Raw genomic sequence first — 17,013 nt, 5'->3', positions numbered from 1 at the left:
TTACTCGGATTAAACGTTTGATCTGGCATCTACGTTCTATTACAAATAAAATATTGACATTTGCCATCTCCACATCATTGCATTCAGTTTCTATTCACAATTTGTTTAGTGTCCCAACTTTTTGGGAATCCGGTTTGTAATTCACTTACCAGTGGCAAGGGTTGCCCACGTCTCATTGAACATATAAGACAGGAACGTGGAGGGAGCGATCAAACACTAAGTTTTGCAGGCATTGAGATAATACACAGCCTACCACAAGGGTGAGATGGACATAAAGAACTACTAAGGAGAGAGAGTAAGTGGATCTTGCGCGCAGGTGCAATGGGTCCGTTGGGACTCAATGAAAAGATCGACATGGGAGTCTTTTTGTAAATGCCGTTGATTATGCTCTACTCATTGCAAGTTTATTTGTATTATTATTTTAATGTAATAGGTCTTTCTTTCACATAGTCATGTAGCTCCCCCTCTGTGACGCACAGGTAGGCGCCAGGTGAGCGCAATGCCTGGGCGGCGCAGAGAGAAGCGCATCATAGCAGGCTTTTAAAAGCAGGTGAAATTCACCGCTTAATTACAGGCCCGACGAATCACCTAGGTGCGAAACGGCCTTCGCCTTATCCTGCTGATGCACACATGTATGCAAGTCTGCTCCCTACCTTTTACTACGTTGGAATAAAGTAACCACTCTGCAAGTATCGGTGAGTGCTGCCCTCATCTTCTATTATTCAAGTGTATTGCAATAGTAACAATTTGGTTACATGTTGGGCTGTGCACCACTGTTAGCAGTATATGGATAATACCTTGCCAAGCACTCCAGGGAACTATTCCTTCAGAAGGGACTCATTCAGTTATTGCAGTGCAACTCCGACTAGCTCTATAAGCTCCATAAAATATCAATTTGTGCAGATGACACTACACTGTGTAAAGTAATTAACACAGAAGAGGACAGTATACTGCTACAGATAGATCTGGATAGATTGGAGGCTTGGGCAGAGAAGTGGCAGATGAGGTTTAACACTGACAAATGTAAGGTTATGCACATGGGAAGGAATAATGCAAGTCACCAGTACATACTATATGGTAAAACACTGGGTAACACTGACATGGAAAAGGACCTAGGATTTTTTGTGAACCGCAAACTAAGCTGTAGAAACCAGTGTCAGGCAGCTGCTGCCAAGGCCAATAAGATAATGTGTTGCATCAAAAGGGGCATAGATGTCCGTGAGGAGAACATAGTCCTGCTACTTTACAAATCGCTAGTCAGACCACACATGGAGAACTCTGTACAATTCTGGGCTCTTGTTAATGTCAGTGACATTCAGTCAAATTTTTTTGCTGCCGGTGGCAGCGACATTACCTGCGCTACAGCTGTATAACGTTTGCCCATCCTAAATATCAGTGACATTCATTCAGTGTAATTTTTTATTAGCCGGTGGTGACAGCAACATTACTTGCACTATACGTCCTGTATAACGTTTGTGCATCCTAAACATCAGTGACATTGATTCAGTGATTTTATTTTTATTTTTTTATTAGGCGATGGTGACTGCGACTTTACTTGTACTATACCTCCTGTTTAACGTGTGCACATCCTAGAAATATCTGTGACATTCTGCTCTACTGTACGTGTGACATACTTGTAAGCATATATACCATTTAAGTGAAACTTTGCATGCTGCCAGAGCACAAGAAACGCACTCATCCACGATAACTAGCTTCATGTCCCAGTTTGCAGGGCGGGGCAGTACACCAATCTCGAAGTCAGACCAGTGCAACCAGGTGGTCGGTTGGATTGCAGCAGATAATGCTTCCAGTTAGTTAAGCACCACCCTGTCATCCACAAAGTCCAGTCTCAGTAGCCAAGTCAGCTCAACAGAATCCTCACCCTGATACTCCTTCCACCCACCATGGAAAGTCTTGGCAAACAAGTGATCCCACACTCGGATATTCCGAGGAGCTGTTTTCATCGCCATTCCTTAATTTGGGCCTGTCACCGAGCCCGCTTGAAGAGGGACATGAGGAGATGCTGGACGATGAAGTCACTGACCCAACCTGGGATGGTGGCAAGCCGAGCGAGGACAGCAGTACAGAGGGGGAAGGGTCCGCAGCACCGCAACTGGCTGGAAGAGGTAGTGGGGTGGCAAAAGGGAGAAGGACCAGGGACGCTACATTTCCATGACGGCACACTGGGTGAATGTTGTGGAGGCCGTGAGCTAGTTGTACCCTGGGATGGCACAGGTGCTACCAAAGCCGAGGATTGCGGGCCCTACTTCCTTCAAGGTTTCTGCCGCCACCTACATTAGTGGCTGCAACCCCCCCCTTCTCCTGCTCTGCCGCCTCCTCCACTTCCACCTCTGAATTATCATCTTGCAGCACCAGTCAGACATCAGTCAGTAGCTGGAAGCAGTGTAGCACTGCACTGGGGAAGCGGCAACAGGCCCTGCTTATATTGATCTGCTTAGGTGACAAACAGCACACCACCGCTGTGGCAGGGGATATGGGACCAGACTGAGCTGTGGCTCTCGCCACTCAACCTAGAACCAGGCATGGTTCTGTCTGATAATGGCCGTAACTTGGTGGCAGCTTTGGAGCTCGGCAAGCTCACACACATACTATGCCAAGCCCACGTGTTCAACCTAGTGGTTTAGCGGTTTCTCAAAACCTACCCCAATTTGCCTGAGCTACTGGTGAAGGTGTGCCATGTGTGCCCATTTCTGCTCTTCACAAGCGACGAGTGGGCATTGATCTTTGACCTCTGTAAGGTTTTATGCAACTTTGAGGAATCCCACTTCTGTGTCTGCTCAAACGTTTGCTGCTCACAATTAAGGCGGACGCTTTGCATGTGGAAGAGGTGGAAATGGGGTAAAACAGTACACAGGGTGATAGCCAGACCACCCTCAGTTCGTCTTCTCAGCGCAAATTGGATGAGGAGGAGGAGGAGCAGTAGACGGTTGTCTGTGCTACAGAGGGTAGTACCCATGGAAGTTTTATTCCATCTGTTCAGTGTGGATTAGTAGAAGAGGAGGAAGAGTATGAGGAGATTGAGAGTCATCCTCCTGATGAGGACAGCGAAGTCTTGTCTGTTGGGACTCTGGCACATATAGATCACTTTATGTTAGACTGCCTTTCCTATGACCCTTGCTTTGTACGCATTTTGACCAACACTGATACTAGTTGTACACCCTTCTCGACCCACCCTAAAAAGAGAACTTCTCATCTCTCATTCCTGTTGTGGAGATGATTAGAAAAATTGTGTGTTCTGTCCCCAGATGCAGATCCAGTTGTTTTTCTGTGTGTTTATCAGCTTGACATTGCATTTACTTGTGTTGTAATTCATTTGCATTATATTGTATGGTAACAGCATCATCTATTGATGAGTTCGTGTATTTCATCCAGCCTGTTTTTCCTATGCATTATGGGAGTCCCAGGGTATTGTGGGTAAGTTCCTGGTTCTTTCTAGTATTGTGCTGGGATAACAAGCAGCCACCATCTTATGTCTCAGGAGCCACACACTCTCACTGGTTTTCCTGCTCCAGCATCTGTTATTCAGCCTGTTTTCAAGCATAGTTGGTAAGGGCACTATATGTGACATTTACTGAAGTTTATTATATGTTTCTTGTATCTGATAGCTCATGTACTGTATGTATATCAGATTATTCTGTGTCTTATGCTATGTACCTTGGATATTTATGTTCTAAAATACTACTGTTTTATTCTGTAGTTTCACCTTTCCTGTCAATCTACTATCAATAAACAGAAAGTTAAATCCGTACAGTTTTCTCTTCTTATCAAGACAGAGAAGGTTTAGCTACATGTCAGATTACACACCATGCAAACATGTATGAGAACAGTATAGTGAAACGACTGCTGAGAACAAGCTCAGAAGATCAGACTAGACAGAGTCGCCATTATCCACGCAGAGCCTGCTCACGGATATCACAACAGTCTCCTAACAGTCGCACCGAATATCAGACTATACGGAGCCCGCCATTATCCACGCAGAGCCTACTTATGGATATCACAGCAGTCTCATAACAGTCACAAGATGTTGAATAGTCGAGCATCTTCAGTCAAGACAAGGTCTCAGATAAGTGGCTCTAACAGGACATCGATCGGAGAAGCTGCCGCAATTGCCCGTGCAAGAGCAGAAGCTGCAAATGGAAAATCCAGCTTCACAGAACAAGAGATGCAGATAAAGCTGGAGAAAGTGCAGCTTGAAGCTTCCCTGAATATGGAGAAAGCTCAACTTGAAGCAACTCTAGTAAAACTCGCCGCTGATAAAGAGACAGCAGCTGCCATAGCAGAAGCAGAATATCTAGAAGCCACGGAACATCAAGAAACCAAGAGTCATCGCAGCATCGTCCATCCAGGACTTGAAGTCCAAGATCCACAACAGCGAACCTTACAATACGTCTATCAACATTCCAAGTCAGACGACGGCCCAGATCCACCGCTTAAGGCTTCATGCACACGACCGTTGTGTGCATCCGTGGCCGTTGTGCCGTTTTCCTTTTTTTTTCGCGGACCCATTGACTTTCAATGGGTCAGTGGAAAAATCGTAAAATGCACAGTTTGGCAGCCGCATCCGTGATCCGTGTTTCCTGGCCGTGAAAAACCTGTCCTATTTTTTTCACGGCCAACGGTTCACGGACCCATTCAAGTCAATGGGTCCGTGAAAAATCACGGATGCACACAAGATTGTCATCCGCGTCCGTGATCCGTGTCCGTTTTTTCACATCATTTCAATGGCAAACTTGACTTAGATTTTTTTTTTTTCATTTTTCATGTCCGTGGATCCTCCAAAAAACAAGGAAGACCCACGGACGAAAAAATAGTCACGGATCACGGACCTACGGACCCCGTTTTTGCGGACCTTAAAAAAATACGGTCGTGTGCATGAGGCCTAATACAAAGCATTTTTTTGACAAGCCAAGCCAACATGCTTATTCGGATCATCAGAAAGTCGACTATCAGTCTCCTTGCAGCAAACTAGAGAATACACATCAGAGTGAAACCGGCTACAACAACTTCTTTCCAGAACAGAGAAATCCACCCCTGCTAAGAGAGATGCCCTTTGCTTCAGAAAGGTATTACACAGACCGGATTAAACCAGAGACTTCCAACAGGTAGTCACTCTGACAACTCAACACCAGACGATTTCAGCGCCAATCAAGCCACAATGGACTTTGCCAGGTTCCTTGCTTTATGTGAGCTAGTCACCAATGGACTTGTAAAATTCAGCGACCGCACTGAGAACTATCGAGCTTGGCGACCTTCTTTCCAAAATGCCACTAGAGACTTAGGTCTGTCATGTAGTGAGGAACTGGATCTCCTCGTAAAATGTCTGGGAAGTGAGTCCGCCGAACACGCTAAAAGGATTAGAGACATCAATGTAAATTATCCAGACGTTGGTCTAAAAAGGGTCTGTGATAGACTTGATGAGGTTTATGGCACAGCAGAGGTCATAGAAAGTACCTTATTTAAGAGAATTGGTACCTTATTTAAGAGAACAAAGGCTATTCAAAGCTTAGAGAGTTAAGTGACTTATTAATGGAGCTGAGTGTAGCAAAGGCAGAAGGGGATCTGGTGGGATTGACATTCCTTGACACTGCTAAAGGTGTGAATCCCATAGTTCCGAAACTCCCATACAACCTGCAAGAAAAGTGGGTCATGTATGGTTCTCGGTATAAACATACTTACAATGTACCATTTCCTCCATTTAATATGTTTGTAGATTTTGTCTTTGAACAAGCAAAAATCTGAAATGATCCTAGCTTTCTTTTCATGTCATGCACCACCACCTCAGTCAGTAAACCTGGTAGGGCAATGGTGGAGGGCCACAAAATTAACGTTTCTTCCACAGGTTCAGTCCATAAAGAGTTCAGCTCCTATCAAGGAGACAAACCCAAGGACCCGAGCAGACAGTGTCCCTTACACAGGAAGACTCATTCTCTACTCAAGTACAAAACCTTCAGGGAAAATTCATTGGAAGACCGCAAGACCTTCCTCAAGGAGAACAACATCTGTTTTAAATGCTACTCTTCAACTTCACCAGGTTAGTGCAAAGTGTGCCAAATGTGACAGCACAAACCATAACGCAGCTCTACACCCTGGGCCTTTTTCATGGGCTTCAACCAAAACCCAAGAGCATAGCGGGAAGCTGAAGGACACATAATACTGACACTTTGGAAGTTACTTCTAAATGTACAGAGGTTTGCAGAGACCTCAGAGGAGGTGGTACTGTGAACACCACCGGAAGGAGGGCAAGCGGCTACATAGTTGAGTCCAGCGATGGTCAAGTGTGTCTTCCCTTACCAACTATACTGGAATGTAACCAGATTCTGGAATGTAACCAGATTCTTGACAACAGGTCCGAGATACCTACGCCAGAAGTAGCAGCGCATCAGCCTCACCTGAAGCGTATAAGACACCTGATCCCGAACCTTGATCCCGAAGCTCAGATAGTCTTACTCCTCGGGAGGGATATCCTACAGGTCCACAAGGTTAGAAAGTAGATCAATGGACCTCACAACGCTCCATACGCCCAGAGACTTGACCTAGGATGGGTCATTGTAGGAGAAGTCTGTTTGGGAGGTGTACACTGTACTTCTGAAACGGTCATGCAGAGTAAGCACCCACACTTCGAGACTCAGAAGAGCTCTGGTACCTGCCTGTGTTTGGGGTGTATCACCTGAAGAAGCCAGGTCAGATCAGAGTAGTGTTTGACTCAAGTGCCAAGTGTGAAGGCGTATCATTGAACAACGTTTTGCTGTCAGGCCCGGATCTAAACAACAAGCTCATAGGAGTGCTTCTCCGTTTTTGCAGAGACTCCATTGCATTCACGGCTGATATCCAACAGATGTTCCATTGCTTCCTAGTTAAGAAAGAACATAGACATTTCTTGAGATTCCTATGGATCAAGGACAATGATCCCTCTAAAGATGTTACAGAGTATTATGTATGAAATTTCACATCTACGGCAATAGACCACCTCCTGCAGTCGCCATCTATGGATTAAGACGCGCAGCTCAGAAAGTAGAAGGAAAGTATGAAGCGGATGTCAGACTCTTTGTAGAGAAGGACTTCTATGTGGATGACTGTCTGAAATCAATGAACTCATATGAGACTGCAATCAGTCTTCTTAAAAGAACCCAGGAGATGCTCTCTTTGTCTAACCTGAGGCTACACAAGATAACTTCTAACAGGCAGAAATTTATAGAAACCTTTCCTTCTCAGGACCATTCAGAAGACTTGAAGGATTTAGACCTAGGCTTTGACTCCCCTCTGATGTGCCTTGTCCTACTCTGGGACATAAAAGCTGATACTTTCACTTTCCAGGTTAGCAGAGAAGAAAAACCCTTTACTCACAGAGGAGTACTGTCGGCCATAAGCAATTTATATGACCCACTGGGTTTTGCAGCTCCTATACTCATCGAAGGTAAAGCTATGCTAAGACTTCATCAGAGAAGGGTCCAACTGAGATACTCCCCTTCCCATAAAAGAAAAGAACCACATGGATGGCCTGGAAGAATTCCCTTACAGCCTTATCTGATCTTCACATAGCTCGCCAATGTTTCTGTACCAACTACCAAGTTTGAGACACAAAAACTTTGTCTTCTGCAATGCTTCAGTCAAAGCAATTGCGGCTGTAGCTTACTTGAAGACGTTAGATACCAGTGGACAATGCCACGTGGGGTTCGTCATGAGTAGAGCGAAACTAACTCCACTCTATGAACACACAATACCACGTCTGGAACTATGTGCCACGTTGTTAGCGGTGGAGTTAGCCGAACTCATCGCTACAGAAAGGGACCTGGAGATTAAAGACTCTGAGTTCTATACCGATAGCAAGATAGTACTTGGATATATCTGTAATGAAGTTAGACGCTTCTATGTCTACGTCAACAACAGAGTTCTAAGGATCAAAAGATCGACCTCTCCTGAACAATGGAAATATGTACCTACGCATCTCAACTCTGTGGAACAAGCACTTAGATCCGTTGCTGTCAACCGATACAATTTGGTTTACAGGCCCCATCCCTTTGTATAGACCTGATGACCCAACTGTTCTTACACCCGCCACACTGCTTACCCAAAAGACTGAACAAATTTGTGCTCCACCTGGAGAATTTAATTCGAAAGATCTTTTCAGGAATCGATGGGGACATGTACAGAGTCTCTTGAACTCTTTCTGGGGCAAGTGGAAAAAGCAATACATTCCCACTCTGCAACCAAGGAGAAAGTGGCAAACCAGCAAGCCTAACCTCCAGACCGGTGATGTAGTCCTAATGAAAGACTGCCAGTCACGAAGAAACGAGTGGCTGTTAGGTCTTGTGACTAAGACATTCCCAAGTAAGGACGGAATTATACGCAAAGTAGAATTTAAAATACAGAGACAGAGAGAGACCAAGTTGTTCCTCAGACCAGTAGGAGAACTCATTCTACTGTTTGCACCCAACGAATACAATAGTGACATCAGTTGAAGTCAAGCGGGGAGTGTTCTGTCCCCAGATGCAGATCCAGTTGTTTTTCTGTGTGTTTATCTGCTTGACATTGCATTTAACTGTGTTGTAATTCATTTGCATTATATTGTATGGTAACAGCACCATCTATTGATGAGTTCATGCATTTCATCCAGCCTGTTTTTCCTATCTATTATGGGAGTCCCAGGGCATTGTGGTTAAGTTCCTGGTTCTTTCTAGTCTTGTGCTGGGATAGCAAGCAGCCACCATCTTATGTCTCAGGAGCGGACCCTCACCCATAATGTTTTAGAGGGTCACCAGCAGGCCCTCAACCATAATGTTTTAGAGGGTAAGCTCAGCAGCAGGTCCTCACCCACAAAAAATGTTTTAGATGGTCAGCTCGGCAGCTGGCCCTCACCCACAAAATGTTTTAGATGGTCAGCTCAGGAGCAGGCCCTTGCCCCCAAAGTGTTTTAGATAGTCAGCTCTTCAGCAGGCCCTCACCCACAAAATGTTTTAGATGGTCAGCTCGGCAGCAGGCACTCGCCCGCAAAATTTATTAGATGGTCAAACTTAAAAAATCAAACTTACCCCCTCCATTTTCTCACGACGGGCCGGCCACCACCATCTTGCTTGAAGATCTCGGCCGAAATCCCAAGCGGTGTGAGATTACGCCATCACGCCGGCCGGCATGATGATGTGATCTCGCACCGCACAGGATTTCGGGCGAGACCTTCAAGCAAGATGGAGGCTGTCGGCCCGTCGCGAGCAAATTGGAGGCGGAAAGTTAGATTATTTTTTATTTTTTTTTATACTATTTCAGGTTAAATCAATTTGCTGTCGCTAAGCACAAGGAATTTCAGCTTCTAGGCGAATTGAATTTATCCTGAAATTCGTATCGAATTCCATTTAGTGGGATTCGATTCGCTCATCCCTAGTCATCAGTATCTGATTGGTGGGAGTTCAACACCCGAGATCTCCGCTCATCAGCTGTTTGAGAAGGCATCAGTGCTCCTGTGAGTACTGCAGCTTTCTCCGTGCTTACCAAGCACAGCGCAGTAACTTGTATTACCTTATGGTGCTGAGCTGCACCTAGGCCACATGGCCTAGGTGTTTTATTAATATTTTTTGTAATTAATGATGAATGCCAATTTGCTATAGGGCTAAGCCTTTTCTAATTACACCCCTGGATTTGTCTGTGAAATTAGCATTTACCAAATATTTGTTCAACTTCTATTAAACCATCAACCAACTTCTTTCTAATGTGTAAGTACACCTTTTCATGTGAGAAGTCTTGATGCTCTCAAAAAGAGACGCAATATAAAATATTATGATAAGCCTTTTTATGGCTTACTAAAATAAATTATGTTAAAAAGCAAGCTTTCCAGACTCTGAGATCCCTTCTTCAGGCTGTAAATGAAAAAAAAATCTCAAGAAACATGGATATACACCAGACAGAGGTAATACAACAGAGATGGAGTAATAAATTGCAAAACACCAACAAACAGAGGAATGGTCTTGAAGAAAGAGTCCTTCTAGTAATCTCTTAGTTAAAAGAACCTGTTTCCTTTTTAGAGTATGAATATTTAACCCTCCTCTTATGTTAGCTTTCTGTTACTATCCATGATGTTAACGGGTCGGTTTTGACCCGTGTCTTAAATCAGCCATAAAATACCCTCTGAACAATTATTTATCATCCAATTTGTTTCTTACCTCTTGGTTACCTTGTTAGGCTTCTTTATCCTTGAAAAAATTGGTTTTAATATTTTTGTTGTGACCCTTAGACCTTTCTTTTGATAGCATACCTCCCATGCTGCATATTGGAGATGATTACTCTGCAAGTCAGCAACTCTGAAATGTAATGGTCCTATGTTTCTTTACTTTATTTAGAGAAGCAGACAAGCAGGCAAAGAGATGGGCCCCTCCCTAACTATAGCTCACAGGGAATTGGGAATTCAGAGGGAATTGGCTGTCAGTGTTACTAAGCAGAGAGAGTGTTTATGATTTCAGTTTTGGCACTTATTAGTGTCCTATAATCTTATATTATAACTGGGTCAGAATTGACCCTAACACCATAAACGTATTAATTTTAACCACAGTATTTTATAATTTAGTGAAAAGGATTCTTTTTCTATTACATTGTTTAAATAGAGGTTCCTGCAATAAACAAATTTATGTGATACTTATAGACATTCAAAACCTGAAAACGGGTCGGTTCTGACCCTAACATAAGAGGAGGGTTAAGTACAAAATCTATTTAATTATGTTTTATTAATATTTTTTGTAATTTTAGATACATCTACTTCACAAACATGCAAGAAAGATCTTCAAAGATAGAGCGTGCAGCCTTAGATGGGACAGAGCGAGAAGTTCTCTTCACCACAGGTCTAATCAGGCCTATTGCTCTAGTTGTTGACCACAAGCTGGGGAAACTGTTTTGGGTGGATGCAGACTTGAAACGTATAGAGAGCTCCAACTTATCTGGTAAGAGTTAACATGAATGTGGTATACACCATGGATGAGAATCGTATGCATTTAAAGGAAATCTGTCACCACAATTCTGTACTATTATCTGCAGTAACACATGAGTAGTACTGCAGATAAGCAGTCCAGATTGCCTTTTTCATTTATTTTCCTACTGCACCCATTCCCAAGCTGTCAGCATTCAAAGCTGCATTGAAAACACAGTCCGGACTGCTGCAGCCATGCCAACATAGTGGAGAGGACTCCAGTGCACATTCACAGTCCTGTCTATGTATTTCAGGCAATTTTAACCCATTAAAGGCTATGTACACCTTTGGGGGCAATTCATTTTTTATTTTTGCATTGTACTTATTTTGAGCTAAAAATATTTTTTTCAATTGGTCTTTAGTAACTATATGGAATCTTTTTTGTGTACAAAGCTGACATGCTCTACTAGCTGCCTGTGGATTTTCTGTCTTTTCAGTCATCTGGGGAGTAGATGGACTTCTTATCTCTGCTCTCTCAAATTATAAACACTCATTAAAGATGAATCCTTATCTGATAAGAATGCAGCTTAAATAACTGTTTATAACCTTTTAGTAGTTTAGAGATAAGGGTTATTAGATGATAATCAAACTGTGAAAGTGAAAGCACCATTTCCTCAGTTAGAAAAACAGTTAACCCTTTGCGACAGAATGGCTCAATATTTTTCAATAAAGGCCCATTGAAAATGACAGCAATACTACATTTATATATTTTTCTTGTGGTTTAATACTAAAAATAAAATAAAAACTTTGAAAAAAATTTTTTTTTACTTTCACCATATTCTGACACTAATAACTTTTTATATATATGTTTATGAAGGTGTTTAAGGGTTCATTTTTTTGCAGGGTGATTTGTAGTCATTATTCATACTATTTTGAAGTGTTTGACTTTTCATCACTTTTTATTCAACTTTTTGGTGGTGAAACTACCAAAAATAAAAACTGTGAATAAGCCATTTTGAATCTTTTTTTTTTTTTTTTTTTTTCATTACAGCATTTATCGTAAAAGACAAATAGGTTTATACTGTATTTGAATAGTATGGGCATTTTGGGTATAACATTGCAGTCTGAAATTATTTAACCCCTTAGTGACCAAGCCTGTTAGAGCCTTAATGACCAGGCCAAATTTTGGAAATCTGACGTGTCATTTTAGCTTAGAATAACTTTGTAACGGTTTTGCACATCAAAGTAATTCTGACATTGTTTTCTCGTCACATATTGTACTTTACTTAGGGGGTAAAATTCTACCAATAAAATATGCGTATCTTTATAAAAAAAAATGAAAATTTATGAAAATGTTTAAAAATTGGCACATTTTCCTATTTTCAACTGCAATATTTCACATACATAAATAAATACTATTCAATATTTTTATCAGAAATATATTTCCACATCTATTTTGGCTGCACTTTTATTTTATTTAGATGTGGGGGGTGCCCTAATAACTTTATTTAACACATCTCGGAGCATAATTTGAACTTCTCTCTCCTCTCCTGAGGAGAGAGACCTTACTGAAAGCAGCGGTGAGCGGTGGCGGATGGCTTTCAGTCTGTGCATGCGCTGTGCCGCCACCGCCGCCATTTTTCTTGAGGGTAAGGATCGGGACCGAGCTTAGGGCCAGAAGCGCTGGGGGACCCGATCACTGCATCGGAGACTTTGTCCCTCCTCTCTTACATGAGAGGAGGGAAAAAGTTTAGTGCAGGCAGCTCCGCTGCCGGCATTTTCTGTGATCGCCGTGATAAATTGTATCACGCCGATCACGTGATCAGAGACCACTTGTCACGGTCTCTGATCACTGCCCCAAGCCCTCAGCTACCTACGGTAGCTGCGGGCACGGAGCTACAGTGCTTGATTTTATCGCTAACTTGGGCTGAAGTGCCGCCATAAAAAGGGGTGGTCACTAAGGGGTTCACCTGTGGGACATTTAGTACTTTCCAAATTGCTCATTCGATCTTGGCGCAAGGGGAGCCATTAGGTGGTTAAAAATCCATGAACTACATTATCACCAATCACAGACAATGTTTCCGGGTGTCTGCTATGTAAAACAGCAGGCACCTGTAGACTATGGTGCCTGCTTAACTTCTGGGCGGCTGCCATGTTAAAAGTGTGGACTTCCACTGTGCATATACCTGGTCCTTAAAACGTTAACGGTAGAGATGAGTGAATTTTTCAAAAATTCGGATCGCCGATTCAACAATTGTTTGAGGAATTCTTTTTTTTTTTTATATGAATAAATTTGCAGTGAATTACGTTAAACTGCTATTTTATGGCTGCACAGAGCCTTTATAGTGGTGTAGAACACTGTGCCTTGCAGTAACACGCATAGGGAGTCTGCTTTGGTAGTGAAATAATACTGTGAGTCCGTATGACATGCAGATGACAAGCATTGCATTTAGAATCACTGCACACTTCACTTATTTGGCCAGTCACGGGGCCAAAACTGACCAAATAATTTAAGTATGAACTCAGCCTTACAGGTCAATGTTAGCGCCAAGCAGAAGCACACTCCTTTTACACAGTCATCAGCCAATTCCACATAGATGTCTACAGACCCTGTTCTATTAAATGCTTATACAAGTATAGCCCCCTGACAGAGTGGAGAGGGTACAAGGATAATGATCAGCCGGCACTCCGGAAAATAGCGTGGTGCACGTGTCCTGAGATTACGATCTCACATCAACGATAAGAAAGAACCGGCACTCACTGGCGTGTTGCAAAGAAAGTTGATGTCTTTAATGGTCACATATATACATCTGTGACGCGTTTCGACTCACATCTGGAGTCTTTCTCAAACAAATGAATATGACATACAAACTAAGTGAACAGGTGAGACTTAAATAGACCGCCAAAGCGGAAGTGACATCATAGTAACCATGGTAATGAAGTATACAAAACAAATCAATTCAGAATATAACTGAAGAAACTATGATTGAAGAAAGGATCCCAGCCGCAACAAACATCATGGTAATTCTAATACTGTTACAATGTATATCCATATAATGATCCATATAATGATGATGTAGATGATGCTGATAATGGTGCCGCTGGGATGTCTTCAAATTTTCTGCAAAAGAAAAATAAAAAAATATAATAACTATAAAGCTATGAAACGGAGGGAGAGAAAAAGGGTTAATCACAGATATAGAATATGTGCATAATATCCTGGAGACTTACAGGAAACTATGCAGGTCATACTCTCGGTTCAAGCCTTTGGGCTCCAATGTTTGCAAAGTGTGAATCCAATAGGATTCACGCTTCTTCAACATCTTTACCCTATCGCCACCCCTGCGAGGTTGCAGGTACATGTTCAATAATCTGAAAGCGAAGTTGTGATATATTGTGATTCTGTCGATCAAAGTGGTGCGGGATGGGCAGGAGCAAGTTTTTAGTACGTATTGTAGACTTGTGTTTGGAAAAGCGATCCTTCATCCGCATGGAAGTTTCGCCTACATATAACAAGCCACACGGGCACTTCAATAAATAAATAACAAAATTACTATTGCATGTGTAAAATCCCTTAATGGGAAATTGTTTGCCAGTTTGCGGATGTGAGAAGAATTCACCCTTGATTACACTTGAGCAATGTATGCATCCCAAACAGGGGAAGGTGCCCAAACAAGGGGCTTGTTCTTTTTGTCCGACTACTCCGTTGGACAGCTTTGAATTGGACATGGACTGTCAGCGGTTTTTCCGGAACATCAGGCTCAAAGCGCATTTCTCTGATCCCGATAAAAATGTGACTGTGAATGCCAATGTTAATGAATTTTCTTTGACCCTTAAGGATTTCGGTTTGAGGTTGAAGAGTAATTTTCAACCGCCTAAATCCTATCATCCTGTAGAAACATTTGTAGCATTGGTTCAAAAAGATATTTCTCAAGCATTGCAGGATTTAAGACAAGGAGGGTGTCACTTAACACATAATCTCACATGTCCTGAGAAAAGAGCCATGGAGGGTCTTTTACATGACAACACTTTAATCATTAAACCTGCGGACAAAGGAGGTGCCCTTGTCGTTATGGACAAGGCATATTACATTGCTGAAATTTTGGGGCAACTATCCAACAATGAGATTTATCAACCGTTACAAGGGGATCCTGTATATACTATTAAAAACAAGCTTTGCACCTTGGTAGGCACATACTTAGAGGATAAAACTATAGATCCAAAATTGGGGGAGTATTTGATTAATCATCATCCTGTTACGCCGGTGTTCTACACACTCCCTAAGGTGCACAAGTCTCTCACCCAGCCCCCTGGTCGACCAATTGTGGCCTTGACGGACTCGATTTTGTCCCCTCCAGCCATCTTGCTAGATAAGGTTTTAACACCCTTAACTAAAACCATGCCTTCGTTTCTTTTGGATACCAATCAATTTCTTAATGAAGTTAGGTCATTGACGTTACAGGAGGATGATTTGCTTGTTACTTTCGATGTATGTTCATTATATACTTCTATTACTCATGCAAAGGGAATACGTGCCGTTGAGTGGTTATTAACTCTTTCTTCTTACACCTCAGGTGAAAAAAAAAAAATTCTGAGTTTATTGACAATTATTCTGTATGAAAATTATTTTTTATTTCAGGATACTTTTTATAAACAGCGTTGTGGGACCGCGATGGGTTCGAATGCCGCACCGCCGTACGCAAACACATACATGTCATGGTTTGAAGATAAATACATCTATTTAAATGAGCTGTTCATATTGCATTGTATTTTTTGGCGTCGATGATGTGTTTTGTGTGTGGCACGGCGGCATTCGGACCCTTCTAGAGTTTACGGATTTTTTAAATTCTGTGTGGAGTGAGCTCCAGTTCACTTTACATTATGATGATAGGGGGATTAGTTTCTTGGATACTGTTGTCACTAAAGGAAATGGTGGAGTCATAGTAACTGATCTCCATATTAAGGATACTGATAGAAATTCTCTTTTACACTATTCAAGCAACCATCCCCCAACCGTCAAAAAAGCATTACCTCATTCCCAGTTTCAGAGGATTCGACGAATTGTCTCTGACACTGGGACTGAGGACATCCGCTTGAATGAGATGAGTGATAGATTTAAACAACGCGGATATCCCACCTCATTACTTAATCAAGAAAGGCACAAGGCCATTGTGGCATGTGCCAAAACCACTAAACCACCACGTATTCCGTTTGTCTCTAAATTTCACCCTTGGGTGCATAAATGCAGACTAATTATCAACCGACATTGGAATATTTTATCTAGGGCATATCCCTCTGTTGAAGAATTTCAGAATCGTCCGCTTATTTGTTATAAGCGCAATAAGAATTTACGCGATATGGTGGTGCGGGCCGACATTGGCAGTTCTCATACTGAGAGACGACAAAGTACATTATCTACACCAAAAAATGGCACCTTCCCCTGTTTGGGATGCATACATTGCTCAAGTGTAATCAAGGGTGAATTCTTCTCACATCCGCAAACTGGCAAACAATTTCCCATTAAGGGATTTTACACATGCAATAGTAATTTTGTTATTTATTTATTGAAGTGCCCGTGTGGCTTGTTATATGTAGGCGAAACTTCCATGCGGATGAAGGATCGCTTTTCCAAACACAAGTCTACAATACGTACTAAAAACTTGCTCCTGCCCATCCCGCACCACTTTGATCGACAGAATCACAATATATCACAACTTCGCTTTCAGATTATTGAACATGTACCGCAACCTCGCAGGGGTGGCGATAGGGTAAAGATGTTGAAGAAGCGTGAATCCTATTGGATTCACACTTTGCAAACATTGGAGCCCAAAGGCTTGAACCGAGAGTATGACCTGCATAGTTTCCTGTAAGTCTCCAGGATATTATGCACATATTCTATATCTGTGATTAACCCTTTTTCTCTCCCTCCGTTTCATAGCTTTATAGTTATTATATTTTTTTATTTTTCTTTTGCAGAAAATTTGAAGACATCCCAGCGGCACCATTATCAGCATCATCTACATCATCATTATATGGATCATTATATGGATATACATTGTAACAGTATTAGAATTACCATGATGTTTGTTGCGGCTGGGATCCTT

General features: G+C 42.2%; 1 protein-coding gene across 1 annotated transcript in view; it reads left to right on the top strand.

Annotated features, from left to right (window-relative positions):
* Positions 1–17,013, top strand: part of LOC122920076 (low-density lipoprotein receptor-related protein 5-like) — an 833,413-nt gene that overhangs the window by 679,498 nt on the left and 136,902 nt on the right. Inside the window, 1 exon segment of the mRNA XM_044269285.1 lies at positions 10,753–10,943. Coding sequence (XP_044125220.1) covers positions 10,753–10,943 — 191 coding nt within the window.

This window comes from Bufo gargarizans, chromosome 10 (genome assembly GCF_014858855.1).
Source record: "Bufo gargarizans isolate SCDJY-AF-19 chromosome 10, ASM1485885v1, whole genome shotgun sequence".
In the NCBI taxonomy this organism is placed as follows: Eukaryota; Metazoa; Chordata; class Amphibia; order Anura; family Bufonidae; genus Bufo; species Bufo gargarizans.
The sequence above is the reverse complement of the archived record's forward strand: the minus strand, read 5'-3'. Positions and strand labels throughout refer to the sequence as shown.